We start from the raw sequence: 18,593 nt of genomic DNA on the forward strand, positions 1-18,593 counted from the left end.
GTGCACATATATATTACATCCCTACAGACAATAGTGTGCTGGAGGCCTTGGGAGGGGGTATAAAAGCGGGTGCAGAGGGTCAATGGAGGAAGAAAGGGGAACATCTATAATACTTTCAACAATTTAGATAAATTTAAAAAGGAAAAAGAATTCTGGGATTTTCCCTTCTGTGTGTGTTTATCTTGCTTCTTCATGGTCCATTATGCCCACTGAAGTTGTCAGTACAATGAAACCAAAGTGATGGGAGACAGCAGGTTGTTCTACCATTTTTCTAGATCTTTGAGTTGCACATCAAATCTGGGGCTGATTACTCCCCACTTGTTTAATCTGCTTGTGAGGTTCACAACAGATTTCCCAGCTCTGTGGTCATGAATAACTTAAAATTCATCAATGTAACCATGCTTCATCATCACAGTAAGAAACCAGATAATGACTTTTGAGCATGGCCTAATAAGAAGCTGGCATTTGTCTCTCTTTTCAGCATTGTTGATACTCTGAGAGCACCAGCCAGGACATTCATGCATACCATTGTGACAGTACAGAAAGATAGCAGAAAGAGCAACTGCACTTTCAACTTAACAATATTTTCAACTTATAATTGGTTTATTAGAATATAACCCCCATCGTAAGTTGAATAACATATATTTACATTTCCTGGTCATTATTTTTTTTTTAAATATATTTTATTGATTTTTTACAGAGAGGAAGGGAGAGAGATAGAGAGTTAGAAACATCGATGAGAGAGAAACATCGATCAGCTGCCTCCTGCACATACCCCACTGGGGATGTGCCCGCAACCCAGGTACATGCCCTTGACCGGAATCGAACCTGGGACCCTTCAGTCTGCAGGCCGACGCTCCATCCACTGAGCCAAACCGGTTTTGGCTCCTGGTCATTATTAAAGATACTTATCTATTCAAATAATTTGAAATAATAAAAGGGAAAATAACTTTTCTAAGATAATTACATTGAAAATTAAAAAATCATACCTTTGAAGTAGCCTGCTTTAGTTTTGCTTGCTCTACCAGAAGTTTATATGATGATCCTTTGTTACTCTGTATTTTTTCTTTTTCCATCTGTTCCACCAAAGCCTTCTGTTTTGCTTTTAGTAGGTTAAGTTGCTTTAAAAAAAAAATACTCTTATAGATAGCAATGATAAAAGCAACAAAATAAATTATTATACTCCTCACATAATTCATACATCACACTAATGGAATTAGTACAAATGTTACCTTGTTTTTGACCTGCACTATATAGTTAGGCCCAATTACCATGGTTGCGCCTATACTGAACATATACAGAACTTATTTTTCTTGCCATTATTCCCTAAATAATATAACAACTATTTGCATAGCATTTACATTGTATTGGGTATTATACGTACTCTAGAGATAAATTTAAAGTATACAGGACAATGTAGGTTGTATACAAGTACTATGCAGTTTTATCTAAGTGACGAGCATATACAGATTTGGGTATCTACAGGGTCCTTTAACCAATAACTGTGGATACCAAGGGATGATTATAATTCCCGGAAAGACCTAATTTTAACTGTGTTGCTGATTTCAAAAACAAAACCGCAATAAAAAGAAAAACCATCTTTCTAAGTCGCAATACTAAGATCTTTCTATTTCATAATGTAAAAATGATCAATTCCTTATCTCATGGGAGAAGGGAAATAGCCATAAGATTTTCTCATGTAAGCCACTGGGCCTAATAGACTTTTCTTTAAATAAAGGAAAAGAATTATTTTTAAATATATGGGGAAATATGTTTGGACAATATTTTTTTTTAGTTTTGCTTTATGGGAATCTCATTCAAGAGCAGTATATTTTTGGTATGCATAAGTATTCATTAACAATTTTACTGAGAAAACAGTAGATTCATATGCAGTTGTAAGAAAAAATACAGAGATCTCTTGGGCACTTTACTGAAATTCCCCAATGATAACGTTTTACAAAATATAGTATAAGAAAAAATATCACACTGGGTAATGACAATGTTATAATTCACCAAACTTATTCAGATTTCTCCAGTTTCACTTGTACTCATTTGTGTGTGTGTGTATTTTCATTGTATACAATTCTAAGCATAGGTTAGTTCATGTATCTATCATCACTACAGTTAATATGGAACAGTTTTATCACCACAAGGTTCCCTCATGTTCTTCTTTGTTGCTCACCCACTATCCTCATATTCCATTTGCATCATCTCTAATCCCTGGCAACCACTAGTTGGCAGTACTGAACAAACGAACCAAAACGGGGGGAAAATATCTCTGCTCAGAAAGACCTTAAAAAATCTATTGAATGACTTAACCACTTTCTCATATAGAACTCCCTAGGGCAGTGGTTCTCAACCTTTCTAATGCTGTGACCCTTTAATACAGTACCTCAGGTTGTGGTGATCCCCAACCATAAAATTATTTTCGTTGCTACTTCATAACTGTAATTTTGCTAGTTATGAATCGTAATGTAAATATCTGATATGCAGGATGTATTTTCATTGTTACAAATTGAACATAATTAAAGCATAGTGATTAATCACAAAAACAATATGTAATTATATATGTGTTTTCCGATGGTCTTAAGCGACCTCTGTGAAAGGGTTGTTCAACCCACAGGTTGAGAACCGCTGCCCTCAGGGCAGCATGAAAAACCAATTAGAATAAGAAAGAACAAAAAGGCCTTTTGACTACACAGAGGATAATGATGGCCTCACTTAAAGTGGTAGTAAAGAGAGACAAGAAGAGGTAGTCAGTTTAAAAGACATCACCGAAAATCTGTAAACTACTTATTATTGCAGTCTTACAAATAAGGGGAAACACAGTCTCAAAGTGGTAAGTAATTTGCCTACTTAGTTCTTTACATGCCATACCTAATGCAAGTCTATCCCATGCAACTTGTAAAGCAATGTTCTCAAACATTAAAATAAAAAAAGTATTAAAAATTACCTGTTTATGATGAACTAGCTGCTTTCTGATTTTCCTGGAATATAATCTGTCCAGGCTACTGCTGCCTTTGGAAGACCTATGTATGTTCTGAGTGTGCAGATTATTGTTAATAAAACTCCACTGGTTACCTATAGGGCAAGGAAAAGTTTTATTAATAATTCTGTTCAATGTAACTTTAAAGTACTTTTAATGCCCAGCAAACACAAAATTATAAATGTGTCAATAATGACCAAGCAGTTTTAAAAATTAAGAAAACTATTGTAAAGAAATTGCTAAGATTTTACCCTGGAAAGGTTGACCTAAATCCTAAGTGACTTTAAGACCAGAGATCTGTCTCTATTCCTTCCAAATAACAGGCAACTTTCTCCACAATTAAGATTAATCTCTGTACAATACAACTGTGGGAACGTCACTCAAATCTAACAAGATCAAATGCTTAATATTGCCTAAATTTCAAACTCCTATGCTTTTGTGCAGATGCCCCCAAAATGGTATAATTTGACATAATGACTGCAAAAAGAAGGTTGAGTAATTCAAAATCATGCTGCATAGCTCTACTTATTCTCATTTTTTTACAATGTATCCAGGACATTCTGTGTCATTCTTCTGCTAAACTCAGATTTATTCCTACACTTAACCCAACTCCAATTATTTGTTTATTTTATTAACCTAAAGACATCTTTTTTGATTCTCTACTATCCATTTGTCAAGTCAGTATATATTCTTAAAACCCTAAAAAAAAAGTCTCCCACCAATGTATTTCCATAATCTCTGAATAATATAAATGAAAACTAAAACCTCCAATACTATTATATTCCAACTTCATATTATAGTCATGTTTAATTGTCTTACATATAATCCTAAAACTGAGTAAACTGACCACTGACATACAGTATTTGTTTAAAAAATAAATATCTAGACAAATTCTTTAGTACATGAAAAGAATCCCCCATCCTCTTCCCAAACATAATGTACACCATAATCAATTGATTCACCTATAAAACACTCCAGGGGATCTTTTTTTAATACTAGGAACCTGACACTGTTTAAAATTTCAAATTTTATGGCACTTGTTAGCTATATTTACATATTAAATGTAGCTATTTCAAATAGCTTTATTTTTATAAAGTTTTAAATTGGAAGAGAAGAAAACGATTCATCTTGCAATCTGATTTCCCTTCATTTTTAAAAGTTGCCTCAAGACTATGAAGAATGATTACAACAAAAATCTCAGAATTTCTAGAAGCATAGAAGCCATTTGTAATTAATTAATAGAGAACTGTACTTTATAATGGTAAATGGAATGACACTATACTAAAGAAACATAAAACTTCAAGAAGTCTTCATATATTTCCTTTTTTAAAAGTTCGCTTATATATATACATAAGTAAAGTTTTATTATAAACTGGTTAAAGGGGTATGGGGGGAAACCTCATGAAGGACATAATTGTATTTAGAAACTAAAGTCATGTTCAGACAAGAGGTTTGTCCCTAACATCCTTCAAAAATGAATTCCATCCTTACAAAGATTCCTGGTAAAGTTAATTCATATTTTACATAAATTATATACAGCTGGAATCTCTCGGCCAATAAACAGTTCTGCAATAACTGTGAGTCTCTCAAAATCCCCACCAACAGATTATTATAAACTTCTGATACCTGTCAGAAACCTCTCCCTGTCTTTACCATTCAACGGCTTCTTTGCAGCTGCTGCTTCATCTTCAACAGTTGCCACATAATCCAGCAACCTGGACACCAGCATAACAACCCAACTGATCATGGGAATATCTAGTACGCCTATATAGAGATGGGAGGGTAAAAAATAATCAGGGGACTCTAATGTTGTTGAATAAAATAATTATGAGATAAAACATTTTATAAATCTAAAACATACCATATCATTACTAATACTTTGCATTTATTTATAATAAGCCTCAAAATTGGAACTTAAGACCACAAATCAAGTAATGAATTGATTCTAATAGAAAACAAAGGCTTCATGATACAAAAATAGAATCTTAAATATAGGATGAATATAACAGATAAACTGTAAACTAGCAAACAAGGTAAAAGATAATATCCTTAGACTTACAGGTGACTGAAATGAAAAAAATCTCTCAACTTATGATTAATAAAGTTATAAAATTTTAAAGCCCTAACCGGTTTGGCTCAGTGGATAGAGCGTCAGCCTGTGGACTGAAGGGTCCCAGGTTCGATTCCAGTCAAGGGCATGTACCTTGGTTGCGGGCACATCCCCAGTAGGGGGTGTGCAGGAGGCAGCCGATCAATGTTTCTCTCTCATTGATGTTTCTAACTCTCTATCCCTCTCCCTTCCTCTCTGTAAGAAATCAATAAAAAATATATTTTAAAAAAATAATAAAATAAAATTTTAAAAATCTTATGTTCTAAGGATTTTATTTCAATAAAAATTTTCTCCCTCAAATGAAACTCATTTTCAATGACCACAGCAGCAATGGTACTTTAAACCTTAAACTTAAGAAAGTTTGATTTTAGTTATGACAGCATAGAAGAAACACATTATAATAATTTCCAAGTTCAAATTCAAATAATGAAAAGATTTAAAAAGCAGTAACTATATGGAAGTCAATCACATGAAGGTTGGTCATCCAAAAAAGTCTACATTATAAAAATAGTAACAAAATGTGCAGTATTGAATATTTTTAAAAGTAGTTAAGCCTAACTAATTTCTAAAGCAACATTTATAGGAATCTTATGTTTCTACTAAAGATAACTCTTTAAATAATACCGTCTGTTCTCCGATGCATGGGTAACTGTGGCTGAAGAGGTGACAATAAATTATCCAACAGATTAAGTAAGCTTTCTAATACTCCACTATTACTAAGTGATCTTTGACCAATGCAGGAAAGTAACATGAAGACCCTAAAAAGAAGATATAAATAAAATACTCATTATGATTCAATTTGTTAATTCAAAAAAATATTTACATTGTAATTTAAGAGTAATTAATGATAGAATATTTGGCTCTAAGCAACCCCTCTGTAGGTATAATGTTAGTTAGCTTTATCAAGCTATTTAACCACAAGAAATCAGGTAGAGGGAAGTGTAGCATAACCTCAAAAAACCTATTTAACACATAAAATAGCATGATCTAATAGAAAATACTAGTAAACACAGATCTATAAAGTTCATGATTCAATAAGGAAACCAAAGAATATAGTCTAGTTATATCATGTATAATCTTCAATATGCCCTTCACTGGGCATACTCCATCCTCTGAATAGACACACATCCTTCATTTTTCCACTGAGTTTCAATATACAGATTTCAAAATCTGAACACAGATTGAGAAAGCATAAATGAGAAGCATAAATCATTAATAACAAGTTCAGTATTGTCTGACCTACCTATCCTGTGGAAAGATGAGAAGCTGTTCCGAATTGTATAGTTCCTGAAGAACATTAGAGAGAAACTGACCCCACCATCTTTCACCACCACAAAGTTGAACAAGTAGAAGACCAGTATGTAACCGTATCTTTGGGGTTCCACTGATGCACAAATGTTTAAAAAGTTCTTCACAGGCCTGGGCATGAAACGTGCTCTGCAAAACTGCAGGAACGGAGTGTCCTATTATAAAAAAGAAAAGAATAAAATTTCCTATTTAAGTGTATGCTGTGATATCAAAATCAGCATTCCTAGACATGTTTTCTTCTTTACCAGCAATCAATACACAATTATATTATTTTTATTTTGTTATTTATAGGTAGGATTTCAATTGCTAAAGACTTGAGGAAGGGAAGAGTTCGCACTTAGATCCGTTATATTTCTTGTATGTGGAGATGGATATACCAGATGGCTGTGTATGTGTGTTTGTATGCGCATGAATAATAATAAAATATAGCTCTTGGAAAGAAAATGATAGCTCTATATTAGATTAACAACTATTAAGTTTTCCCTGTTGCACGTTTCAACAATATTTACTATTTCACCAGTAACACAACAATGTGGTACATCAATGGTAGAGAGTGAAGAAAAAAATAATCCAAAAAATCCATTAAACAAAAATACAGGGGGAAAATGAATTAACCTAAAGAACAGATTTCATCTTCACATTAGAATGGATATCAAAATTAACATTACCCAGGAAATATCAAGGCAACAATAAAATACTCAACTAGATCACAATAAATATTCCCAGTCTTTAAAATACTTAAGCCAAATACAAACCATTGGAAGAGTGAAGAAGGCTGAGCAAAGTGTCCAATAAATATCTGATGATAGTACGTAATTGCTCTGTGGAAGACGTCTGAATTAAATCTCTTGGATTTGATGTTTCATTCAACATCTTCCTACTTGCACCTAGAGCTACTCTGAGCCTCTGCACTGCATTGTGAGCCAAATTAAGTTGAAGCTGTAACTGAATACAATCCTGATAGGAGGAGAAAACTCTGCTGTCTTCCTCGACTGCCTTATCTGGCTTCCTCAAGAAATACTGTGCATTGTTAGCACTGTTGAGAGGAGGAAGATCTATACTTTGCAAAAGCGTTTCCAGTCGATGACAAGCTAAATTATACCTGTAAGTAAAAAATAATTGAATAAAATCATTCCTGCAATGTTCTTTAATGTACATTTATGAATACACACTAAAATTTAAATTTCTAAAACACGTTAACACAACCATTAAAAAGATATCATTTAAGTACTAAATAAATAGGGTCAATTATTTAATCGCAATACATTAATGCATTAAACATTATTGTAACATACTAATACCCTATTTCCTTCTGCTCTTTTCTTTACACTTATCAAAAGACATTACTTGAAAAATATATGCAAGACATTATACAAAATAAAATGGTTTGTCCTAGCCAGTTTGGCTCAGTGTATAGAACGTTGGCCTGTGGATTGAAGAGTCCTGGGATCAATTCCAGTCAAGGGCACCTGTCCAGGTTGCGGGCTCAATCCCCAGTAGGGGGTGTGCAGGAGGCAACTGATCAATGATTCTCTCATTATTGATGTTTCTCTGTCTCTCCCTGTCCTTTCCTCTCTGAAATCAATAAAAATTATTGTGTGTGTGTGTGTGTGTGTGTGTGTGTGTAGAATGATTTCAATAAGATTAAAATATTCTGCAATTTCCTAACAACCTGCACTGTATATCCTCCTGTAGAGCAACCATCATTGTTAAATGCTGGTCAATTTCTGGCTGGTTTGCAGATTCTCCTTCTCCCCTTAGAGGATCATGCATTAACTTCAGTTCACTCTCCCAAGACAAGATGTAGGTATGACCATAGTAAAATCCTAATGGAATTTTGGCTCTGGCATTTGTACTTCCATAACGTCCAATGACAGTGATCTGAAATGAAAAATAAATATACATATACATTCACCTTCAACAATAAAAATTTGAGTAACATATTAAAAACTTTGATATAGTTATACTTTTTAATTATATGTCTGAGTATTTTTCATAACTTGTCAGAAACATAGAAAACTTATCAATTATATCACTTTCTTGAAGTTCTTTACCTTCATGAATCTGCATACAGGAGGTGGTATCAAGTCATGAAGAATTAGTGAATGGGTGCTTATATCAGTAGCTACTACCAATCGCCTCCCATCCACCTCTTCTCCTAATGTCCAAATGTCAATTGACAAAGAGGCCAAGTCTCCACAAGTGGGAATCAACACATCAGTCAACAGTATTGGTCTGCCAAAATCCAAGGTCACAAACCTTCTTGCTCCTATGAGAGAAAGAGAAAGAGAGAAAAAGAGAGAGACAGAGACAGAGAAAAAGCAACAGCAATTGATCAAAAATACCATATATCAATTAACCAAAAGATATACTAAAAAAAGTTCTTAAAAAATGAAATTAACTTACTTAAATACAAATAAATGAGAAGAAAAGGTAATTTCCATTCAAAAAATATCTGAGCCCTAACCAGTTTGGCTCAGTGGATAGACTGTTGGCCTGCAGACCAAGAGGTCCCAGGTTCAATTCCGGTCAACAGCATGTACCTTGGTTGCGGGCACATCCCCAGTAGGAGGTGTGCAGGAGGCAGCTGATCGATGTTTCTCTCTCATCGATGTTTCTAGCTCTCTAACCTTCTCCCTTCCTCTCTGAAAAAAATCAACAAACTATATTTAAAAAAAAAATCTGAAACCTCAATCTATGTTACTTTGAACACCAAGACTTAAGTAAAAAACAAAACAAAAAAACCCTAGCTGGTTTGGCTCAGTGGATAGAGCGTCAGCCTGGGAACTGAAGGATCCCAGATTCAATTCCAGTCAAGGTACATGCCCGGGTTGCAGGCTCAACCCCCAGTGGGGAACATGAAGGAGGCAACCAATCAGTGATACTCTCTCATCATTGATGTTTCTATCTCTCTCTGTTCCTCTCTGAAATCAATAAAAATATATTTAAAAAATATATATATATACACACAATAGGAAGTTGTTACTATAAAGGCAATCAACTCTACATAAAGACTTAATTTAAAACATCAGACCAAAAATAAAAAAATAGAATATAGATTAATTCTATAAAGTACCTATCTACTCTTCTTTTAGCCAATTGGTCTTTCTTTAAAAATTTCACTAGATGCATTAATAATATTACATTGTAATACTTGATTTTCGTTTTCTTAAACTTTGTTTCACTTCTTATGGAGTTACAACATACATTGGGGGTAAAATGCAAGGTAAAATTATAAGGCTGAAATAACATGTAGCCATTAATATCACTAAAAAAATCCCTTAGCAAGGTCCTCTAATGGAGACAGACACAGCTTATCTCAAACAGCTTATCTCAAACATTGTTTTCCCCCTGACGTATCACTGTTTTTTAGCTTTGTACCATATGAAGTAGATGGTTTACTTGAATGTTAAGGGTCACACAAAGAGGTAGTATGTGCTTTTGTGTAAGCACTATAATCACACTCAGCATGAGATGCTCACACTAAGGAAAGGCAAAAATGATCTGAAAGGAAAGGAAGAGCAAATTTGCATCGCTCATCTCACACACACTTCAGGATTAAGCTCAATTAGTGAAACACGAAGCAAAGTCATTAATAATACTTAGGTTCTTTTTACTTTTTATTGGGCTGGAGTGAGGGGCAGCTAGTAATCTTTACACCTACATTTTATAGTAAAGGAACCCAAGTAAATAAACCCAACTAGAGCAGTTCTCAATGGAGCTAGTTTAAAAGAAAGTAGGCAGTTACCAATACTTTCCTAAACAGAAAAACAATTAAACCACACACACACAAAAAATTCTCCTCCTTAGAAAGTTTATGCCCTATAGTCAATTCCACAGATAAAAAAAAACAAATCATAGTATAAACTACTGCTCACATTTCATAAGACTACACAAGAAACTACAGTTTAAGTATTATACACACTAACATTGTTACCAATGAATGATTAATTGGCAGAAAACACCATTTCAACTTTTTTATTTTTAAAAAACTCTCTTCCACAGAGAATAAATATGCAATAGAGTAAAATAAGGTTCAACTCTTTATATAATGAAAAGTGACACAGGCCCTGGCTAGTTTGGCTCAGTGGATAGAGCATCGGCCTGATGACCAAAGGGTCCTGGGTTTGACTCCCATCAAGGGCTCCTACCTCAGTTGCAGGCTCCTCCCCAGCCCAGGCCCTGATCAGGGCGTGTGCAGGAGGCAACCAATCGATGTGTTTCTCTCACATCGATATTTCTCTCTGTCTTTCCCATTCCCCTCCACTCTCTCTAAAAATCAATGGAAAAATATCTCCGCGTGAGGATTAAAATAAACAAACAAACAAAACTGATACAGTATGCAATATATTCGTGTACTGCCACCTATAAAATACGCTTAAGGATTTTGTTGAATTCCACTGCTCTGAAACCTAACAAAGAATTGGTAGAATTATAAGGTAAAAATTGCCTATAGCTTATTAGTAAACATGATCTAATTGAAACCACCTATCAGGATCATAGGTCTCTAGCACGTAAAGCAGGGTATAAGCTTAGTTAAAATTTCAATTATCCAGAGACTATGAAGTGTTATTAATCTTACTCGGTTATTATAATCTTCAGTAAATCTTTCTGTTATTCTCAAGAAATGGTTCCAATAACAGAATGCTAGTCTGAGAAATACTACTACTTTAAGTGTAATTTCTACTGTAATGTTATTTGAGCAGCTACATTGAAGGCAAATATTGTTAAGTATAGTTCAACAGGCAAGATTCATTAAAAACAAAAAAAATCAAATCCATTGTTTGGACAGAACTAGTGAACCGATTCTGCAGCACTGTTCCCTTCAATTTGGTGAGCACATTATCTTGAGCATTTGGTAAAGGGTACTTACCCAAGAACAAATGTATTTGCAAAGAAAAATCAAACTACAGAATATTAAGTCTTCAAAAAACCAACAGACTAGGCAAGAAAAATATTTTAAGAAAGACAAAGATTACCTGAATGCATTCGTTCTATAATAATGGACTGGTGAGGTGGAGGTTGAAGAAAATGTGAAGCATGAGAAATTGCAAGGGCTAGACCAGAACCAAGTGGATTCTAGAAAAGACAAAAGTATACCTCTATATTGATATTATTCTTGCTCTAGAAAAACTAGTAACCATAATATCAAAATGACAAGTTTCACTGTCTAATATTCATTCTATAATATTTTATAAAAACAATCAAATTTGCTATATTAAGTGGGTAAAATAAAATTTTGCCTTCTAAAATTAGCATGTATTTCAAGTTATTTTTAAATGTCTAAGCAAATACCTATTTAAAATATAATACTTTACCATTCTGGACTTGTTGGAATTTTTGTTATGTGCAGCAAGATTGACTGCTGGGGGATCAATAACTGAGCCTGGGAAAAGTTGTGCAAGTTCAGCATTAATCACAACGGAAACTGCTTCATTAGGTGGTGTGAGTGGAGGAGTCATAAAAAGTGGTGTTGTTTTTGGAGTGGGTGGAATAACATCAGATGGATGAATGAAGAATCCAGGGGCTGCCACTGGGTTGGAAGGCACAGAGTTGTGAACAGAACCACCGACTGCTGCTACTGCTGCTGCTGCTGCTGCTGACGTTGCTGCTGCTGCTGAGGCTGCCGCAGCTGCTGCAGCTGTTGTCTGATGTAACTTGGCTTCCAACTTTGCTTTCTGTAAAAAAAGGAAAAGCAACAAATATAGACTAACCCTGCCCACCTAAATTGTGGAGAATACTATATGGGTATACAGGATAAACATGAGTAACTGTATCCTAGATAAATAAAAATGAAATTAAATAAAAAGTGGACAACACACACAAAGGGTATTTCTTTACTATGTATATTTCATTAAAAATCTGATATAAAATTTCCTGAGCATTTGGGAACTAGGACTTTCTCAAATCAAAGATGGCAAGGAAGAAAAAAAAAATAAGAAAACAAAGTTCTCCTAAAAACAAAATATTAACAGGAAATGGACTCTCGTTTGTTCCCTAACCTGGAACAATTTGTCGCCTAGAATTGTATACATTATTTTTAGACCATGATGAAATCTCCAAAACGTCATTATTACTAAATTTTAAATCACGTTAATTTGACTGGTCCTTAAAATATTGTTTTAGATTCTTCAATCCATATAAAGAGCATATGGTAACTACAATGTTTGACCAATAGTGTTTAAACATATGTAAGAATGGATTTTACATAAAGATTGCAAAAAAATCATCAATTATATTACCTAAGTTGTATATCAAATAACGTGTATTTATATAATTTTTTATTTAAACATATCACAAAAACTTTACCTCAATTTTTGAAGAAAATGCTTAGATTGGCCAACCTACTTTCCTTTATGAAAATAATGGTCATTTTTACAGTACTTTTTCAGCTTTTGAAGTTTAGAGACAGCATGAACAAAGAGCCAAATGGTCTCCAACCTGTTGCTGAAGCTTCAAAAGCTGCTGCTGTTTCTCTTGCAGCACCTGTAGCTGTTGCTCGGCTGAAGCCATTGCATGAGAGAGAGACTGCAAAGCTACCTGGGCTGCTGAACTCAGGGCTGTCGAAGCTTCCCCAACTGTCCCCGTTGATAGTCCACCTACTGCAGGAGTAACCCCGAAGGAACTCACTGGCATAAGACAAGGGGGGAAAAAAACAGGATGAAGAAAACGTTCACAGAGAAACACATTCAAAGTACCATACTATTATGACACTAAAACTATAGTTAATTTTCATTTTGAAAGACAGAAATCTAGAGAGTATAAATAAGGGAATCTTAATAATAAAAGTCTATTTATAATAATAGTATTCAAGTTTAAGTGATCCAGGAATGACTTCTAAATCAAATAAAAATTAGTCAGTATACATTTAAATTTAAAAGTATTTTCAGCATAGTCTATAACAAGAGAAAAAAAGGACCCAGCAATTCCACTTCTGGGTATTTATCCAAAGAAACCCATAACACTAAATCAAAAAGACATATGCACCCATATGTGCACTGCAGCATTATTTACAATTAGCCAAGATATGGAAGCAACCTAAGTGTCCATCAATAGATGAATAAAGTAGTGCATATATACAATGGAATATGACTCAGCCATAAAAAAGAATAAAATCTTGCCATTTGCAACTACATGGATAGACCTAGACAGTTTTATGCTAAGTGAAATAAGTCAGACAAACAAAAGATAAATGCCAGATGATTTCACTTATATGTGGAATATATATTAAAAAAAGAAAGAACAAGCAGAACAGAAACAGGCTCGTATATACAGAGAACATTTTGATCATTGCCAGATAAAAGGGGCTTTAGGAAAATGGGTGAAAAACGTGAAGGGATTAAGAACAAATCAGTAGTTACAGAATAGTCACAGGGATGTGAAGTGCAGCATAGGAAATATAGTCAATAATATTGTAATAACCATGTACAGTGTCAGGTGAATACTAATTTAAACACTTCCTAAGTTATATAAATGTTTAATCACTGGGATATCCACCTGAAATTAATATAATATTGTATGTCAACTGTAATTGATAAGTAAAAAAATATTTTTTTAAATATTTTCAGCATAGGAACTTCATTTAATATAGCTAAAATGAAAACACAAAATGAGAGTGATCCTGTAAGACAATTTGAACATAGGAAATAAACTGAAATTTGCTTTACAAAGATTTCTTACAAGCAACAATACTTCATTCTCCCTCCAGACCAAAAAAGCTCAAAAAATCCTCAATTATAAGAACATCACTTAGCCCTAGCCGGCTTGGCTCAGAGAGTCAGCCTGAGGGCTGAAGGGTCCTAGGTTCGATTCCGGCCAAGGGCACATGCCTGGGTTGCGGGCTCGTTCCCCAGTAGGGGGTGTGCAGGAGGCAGCCAATCAATGATTCTCTCTCATCATTGATGTTTCTATCTCTCTCTCCTTCTCTCTTCCTCCCTGAAATCAATAAAGAAATATATCCAAAAAAAAGCATCATTTAAAATGACTAATAACACTTACTCATTTTAAAGCATAATCTAGACAGAGTCTGGTTTGCACAAAATATATAAAGCAGTTTCCTACCATAAGCTTCCCAGAACACTAATATAGAGAGAGGCATGTTCAACTCACAGTCAAATAGTAGGGCCCATACAGCTTACTCATGAATATTACCATCATTAAAGGTCTATAAAATCCTACAAGTTAAAAAATTTCTTTGACTTTCCACTTCACTGTTATTCAAATATAGATCATAAAAGAAATGTTTTCCCATTAAATATTGATGGAAATAAAAATTTTTGGAAAACTTTCAAAAAAGCTGGGATAAAAACAACTTCACAACTTAATCAAAGAGGTCATCACAAAAAAAAAAAGAAATAAAGGCCAAGTCTAATCAATAGCATTAATACTTATTATAACAGGCCTTTACTAGAAAGTTATATTGGGGAAAGACAATTGCTACAATAATAGCAAATGTTCATTGTGCATTACCAGTGACACTGTTTTCCTTAACTACTATATTCAACGGATGAACAACCCTAAGGGGCAGATACTATGATTCTGGTTTTTTAGGTGATTCAATAAAGAATGGCTCAGAGAAGTTACCCTGTTGAGCTGATGGTGGTCAAACTAGGATTAGAACCAAAAGCAATATACCAAAGCCAATGTGAGGCACAGTGCCAAGCATGAAACTTACATCAACTCATTTATTCTTTACAATGGCACATAAGTAGATATTATTCTTATGCACTTCAAAGATAATGAACCTAAAGTTGAGAGAAGTATGATCATAAATCCTTAAAAGGAAAAAGAAGAGGTAATCTGACAGTCTATCTTAACATCCAACAATGACTGTATTAGACCAGGATTCAGATAAACTATTAAAAAATTAAGCTACAATAAACAAGATAGCAGTAACAACAAAACTGTGCATAGCCTTTTAACAATTAAAAAATTTCCTCAACTCACAAAAACATACTTATTACAATACAACCATACCATACCTCATTAGACTTACAGGAATACAACTATACAAACATGGTCAAAAAAAGAGCAATCAGCAGGTTGGTTTGGTTCAGTGGTTGCAAAGTCAGCCTGAGAACTGAAGGGTCCCAGGTTTAATTCCCATCAAGGGCACGTACCTGGGTTACAGGTTCGATCCCCAGTCGGGGTGCATGATGGAGGCAACCAATTGATGTACTAGTATCTCTCTCACATTGATGTTTCTTTCTCTCTGTCTCTCCCCCTTCCCTTCCACTTTGTCTAAAAAAAAAAATCAATGGAAAAAATGTCCTTGGGTGAAGATTGACAAAACAAAAAAAAAAAAAAAAAAAAGAGCAATCATATCTCATATAAGCTGTGTGCCCCAAACTAAAATCCATCTGTCTGCTCCATCTAGTGTTCCACCAAGGCGACTCTAGAGGGAAAATACTGGACTTACTGAAGCACATATGTTGTACTTGTACTGTTGGAGTGGAGTGATTTTCAATATTAACCATGTGTACTCTAGCCCTTTACTAATTTTAACATCTAGCACCCAAACCCTACTTATGGGAAAATTGTTACAACAAACACATAAGAGACATAAGCAATCAAACGAAAATAAGTTATCATACTACTACAAAACTAATTTTAAAATCTTTTGCATGGTCTGAGTTTTTCAATACCCTTTTCTATTTTTATAATAAGGGCTTAAAAAACTAGATATAAACACATAAAGTTGAGAACAAGACAAAAATATTATCACCATTTCTATTATATCATGCAGAAAGTCCTAGGAAGCACAAAAGAGTAAGAAAAAGAAAAGATATAATGATCAGAAAAACAACAAAGTAAATTCTCTTTATTAAAAGATTACATGATTGTGTATATTAAAAAAAAAAAACCCTAGGAATCTACAAACTATTAAAATTAGTATATTAATATAGTAATGTTATCAGCTACAAGATTAATATACGCAAAGCAATATTTCTATTATACTAGTAACAAAAGAATGGAAATAAAATAAGAAAAATGTCACTTAAAATGGCATAAAAAAATCAAATATCTAGGTAAAATCTAAAAAGAATGTACTTTTACACTGAAAACTACAAAACACCAAGAGAAATTGAAGATGTAAATATTTTAAAGTATATATCATGTTAACAAACTGCCAGGCATAATATTAACATTTGGTCAATTCTCCCAAACTGATATATTTAAATCCCAACTTAGAAAATAATAGGCTTTGAGTATATATACTGATAAGCTGATTCTAAAATTGAAATGAAAATACAGAGATCAAAGGTACAGCATAATGTTTGCAGCTAATAATACTGGATTATATACTTGAAAACTGCTGAGAGTAGGTCTTAAATATTCTCACCTCAAAAAGGAAATAGCAATTACGTGATAGATTGGAGATGTCAGCTAATCATTACCAAAGGTGGCAATCATTTTACAATATAGCATAAATGTATCAAACCAATACTTTGTACATATTAAACTTGCTCAGTGTTATGTCAATTTTATCTCAATACAGTTGGAGGAATATTGTTAAAACAAAAAACCTAGAATCTTTAAGAAAAACTATCTTTAAGAAATGAAAGCTAACTCCTGGGTATATAACCAAGAGAACTAAAAACAAATTTCACACGTAAACTTAATACAAATATGTGCACTGCAGTATTTTGCTTAACAGTCAAAAAAAGAAAAAGACAAATGTCCATTAACTGATGAGTAGATAAACAAAATGTGGTATACCCATATATTTTTTAAAGTGGTTGTGTCCATACAATGGAATATTACCTATCCTACCTAATAAAAGAGAAACATGGCAATTAGCCATACGGCCGCTACCCTTCCCATTGGCTAATCAGTGAGATATGCAAATTAACTGCCAGCCAACATGGCGGCCGGCAGACAGGCAGTTGACACCAACAGGGAGGCTTGCTTGCTTCAGTGACGGAGGAAGCCAAGCTTCCCCGCCTGCCTTGCCGGCCTCTCAGCTGCACTCTAAGCAACATTATAACAAATATAGAAGCTAAACAAAACCACGGGCTTCAGCCTGCAGGACTGCAACATTGTTTCAAATACAGAAGGTAAACAAAGGCCAGAAACCTGCTTTCAGCAGCGGAGGTCTCATAGCTGGAGCCGAGCCTCAGAGCTAAAGCTGGCCCAGAATTTAAAAAAAGGACAGCTTGGGAGCTTCAGTCGCCCGCCAGCCTGAAAACGGCCCGCAGTCCCTCACACAGGCTGGCCAGGCACCCAAGCGGGACCCCCACCCTGAAGGGAGTGTGACCGGCTGCAAACAGCCATCATCCCCTCACCCAGGTGGGCCAGGCACCCAAGCGGGACCCTCACCCTGATCCAGGACACCCTTCAGGGCAAACTAGCCGGCCCCCATCCGTGCACCAGGCTTCTATCCTATATAGTAAAAGGGTAATATGCCTCCCAGCACCGGGATCAGTGGAGCAGCGAGGCCTCCCAGCACCGGGATCAGCGTGACAGGGGGCAGGGCCCAAACCCCCAAATCGCCCTGCGGCTCCGTGTGTGACAGGGGGCGGGGCCACAACCTCCCTATCCGCCCTGCTCTGTTCATGTCAGAGGGGAGCTCCCCAACCCCCTGATCGCCCTGCGGCTCTGTGTGTGACAGGGTGCGGCGCCCCAACCCCCCTCCCTCATCGGCCCTGCCATGAGTGTGACAGTGGCGGCACCCCAACCCCCTGATCTGCCCTGCTCTGTGTGTGACAGAGGGCGGTACCCCAACTCCCCTATCGGCCCTGCTCTGTGAGTGACAGGGGGGAGCTCCTCAACCCCCTGATGGGCCCTGCTCTGTGCATGACAGGGGGGAGCTCCTCAACCCCCTGATCGGCCCTGCTCTGTGTGTGACAGGGTACGGAGCCCCAACCCCCCTGATGGGCCCTGCTCTGTGCATGACAGGGGGCGGTGCCCCAACCCCCCAATCGGCCCTACCCTGAGCGTGACTAGGGGTGGCATCACAACCTCCCGATCCGCCCTGCTCTGTGCATGACAGCGGGCAGCGCCCCAACTCCCCAATCGGCCCTGCTCTGAGCCCGACCAGGGGCTGCACCTAGGGATTGGGCCTGCCCTCTGCCACCCAGGAGCGGTCCCAGACTGCGAGGGCACAGGCCGGGCTGAGAGGACCTCCCCTCCCCCCCGAGTGCACAAAAATTTGTGCACTGGGCCTCTAGTCTATAATAATAAAAGTGT

General features: G+C 35.8%; 1 protein-coding gene and 1 pseudogene across 15 annotated transcripts in view; both read right to left on the reverse strand.

The window, feature by feature from the left end:
- Nucleotides 1–18,593, reverse strand: part of BIRC6 (baculoviral IAP repeat containing 6) — a 176,415-nt gene that overhangs the window by 84,171 nt on the left and 73,651 nt on the right. For 10 of the 15 annotated variants that reach the window (XR_004971887.1, XM_036334918.1, XM_036334913.1 and 7 more), the window contains 11 exons: nucleotides 12,846–13,033; nucleotides 11,723–12,082; nucleotides 11,384–11,483; nucleotides 8,459–8,673; nucleotides 8,077–8,285; nucleotides 7,160–7,506; nucleotides 6,340–6,559; nucleotides 5,721–5,854; nucleotides 4,613–4,750; nucleotides 2,954–3,081; nucleotides 990–1,121 (listed from right to left, as the gene is read on the reverse strand). Coding sequence is in view for 14 of the 15 variants with exons in the window: in XM_036334918.1 (XP_036190811.1) it covers nucleotides 990–1,121; nucleotides 2,954–3,081; nucleotides 4,613–4,750; nucleotides 5,721–5,854; nucleotides 6,340–6,559; nucleotides 7,160–7,506; nucleotides 8,077–8,285; nucleotides 8,459–8,673; nucleotides 11,384–11,483; nucleotides 11,723–12,082; nucleotides 12,846–13,033 (2,171 nt within the window). In the remaining variant the exon portion in view is untranslated. The remainder of the gene's footprint in view (nucleotides 1–989; nucleotides 1,122–2,953; nucleotides 3,082–4,612; nucleotides 4,751–5,720; nucleotides 5,855–6,339; nucleotides 6,560–7,159; nucleotides 7,507–8,076; nucleotides 8,286–8,458; nucleotides 8,674–11,383; nucleotides 11,484–11,722; nucleotides 12,083–12,845; nucleotides 13,034–18,593) is intronic. The other 5 variants (XM_036334915.1, XM_036334914.1, XM_036334911.1 and 2 more) reach the window with 2 other exon arrangements.
- On the reverse strand, nucleotides 148–690 carry LOC118669120 (annotated as a pseudogene).

Source organism: Myotis myotis, unplaced genomic scaffold (genome assembly GCF_014108235.1).
Source record: "Myotis myotis isolate mMyoMyo1 unplaced genomic scaffold, mMyoMyo1.p scaffold_m19_p_14, whole genome shotgun sequence".
NCBI lineage: Eukaryota > Metazoa > Chordata > Mammalia > Chiroptera > Vespertilionidae > Myotis > Myotis myotis.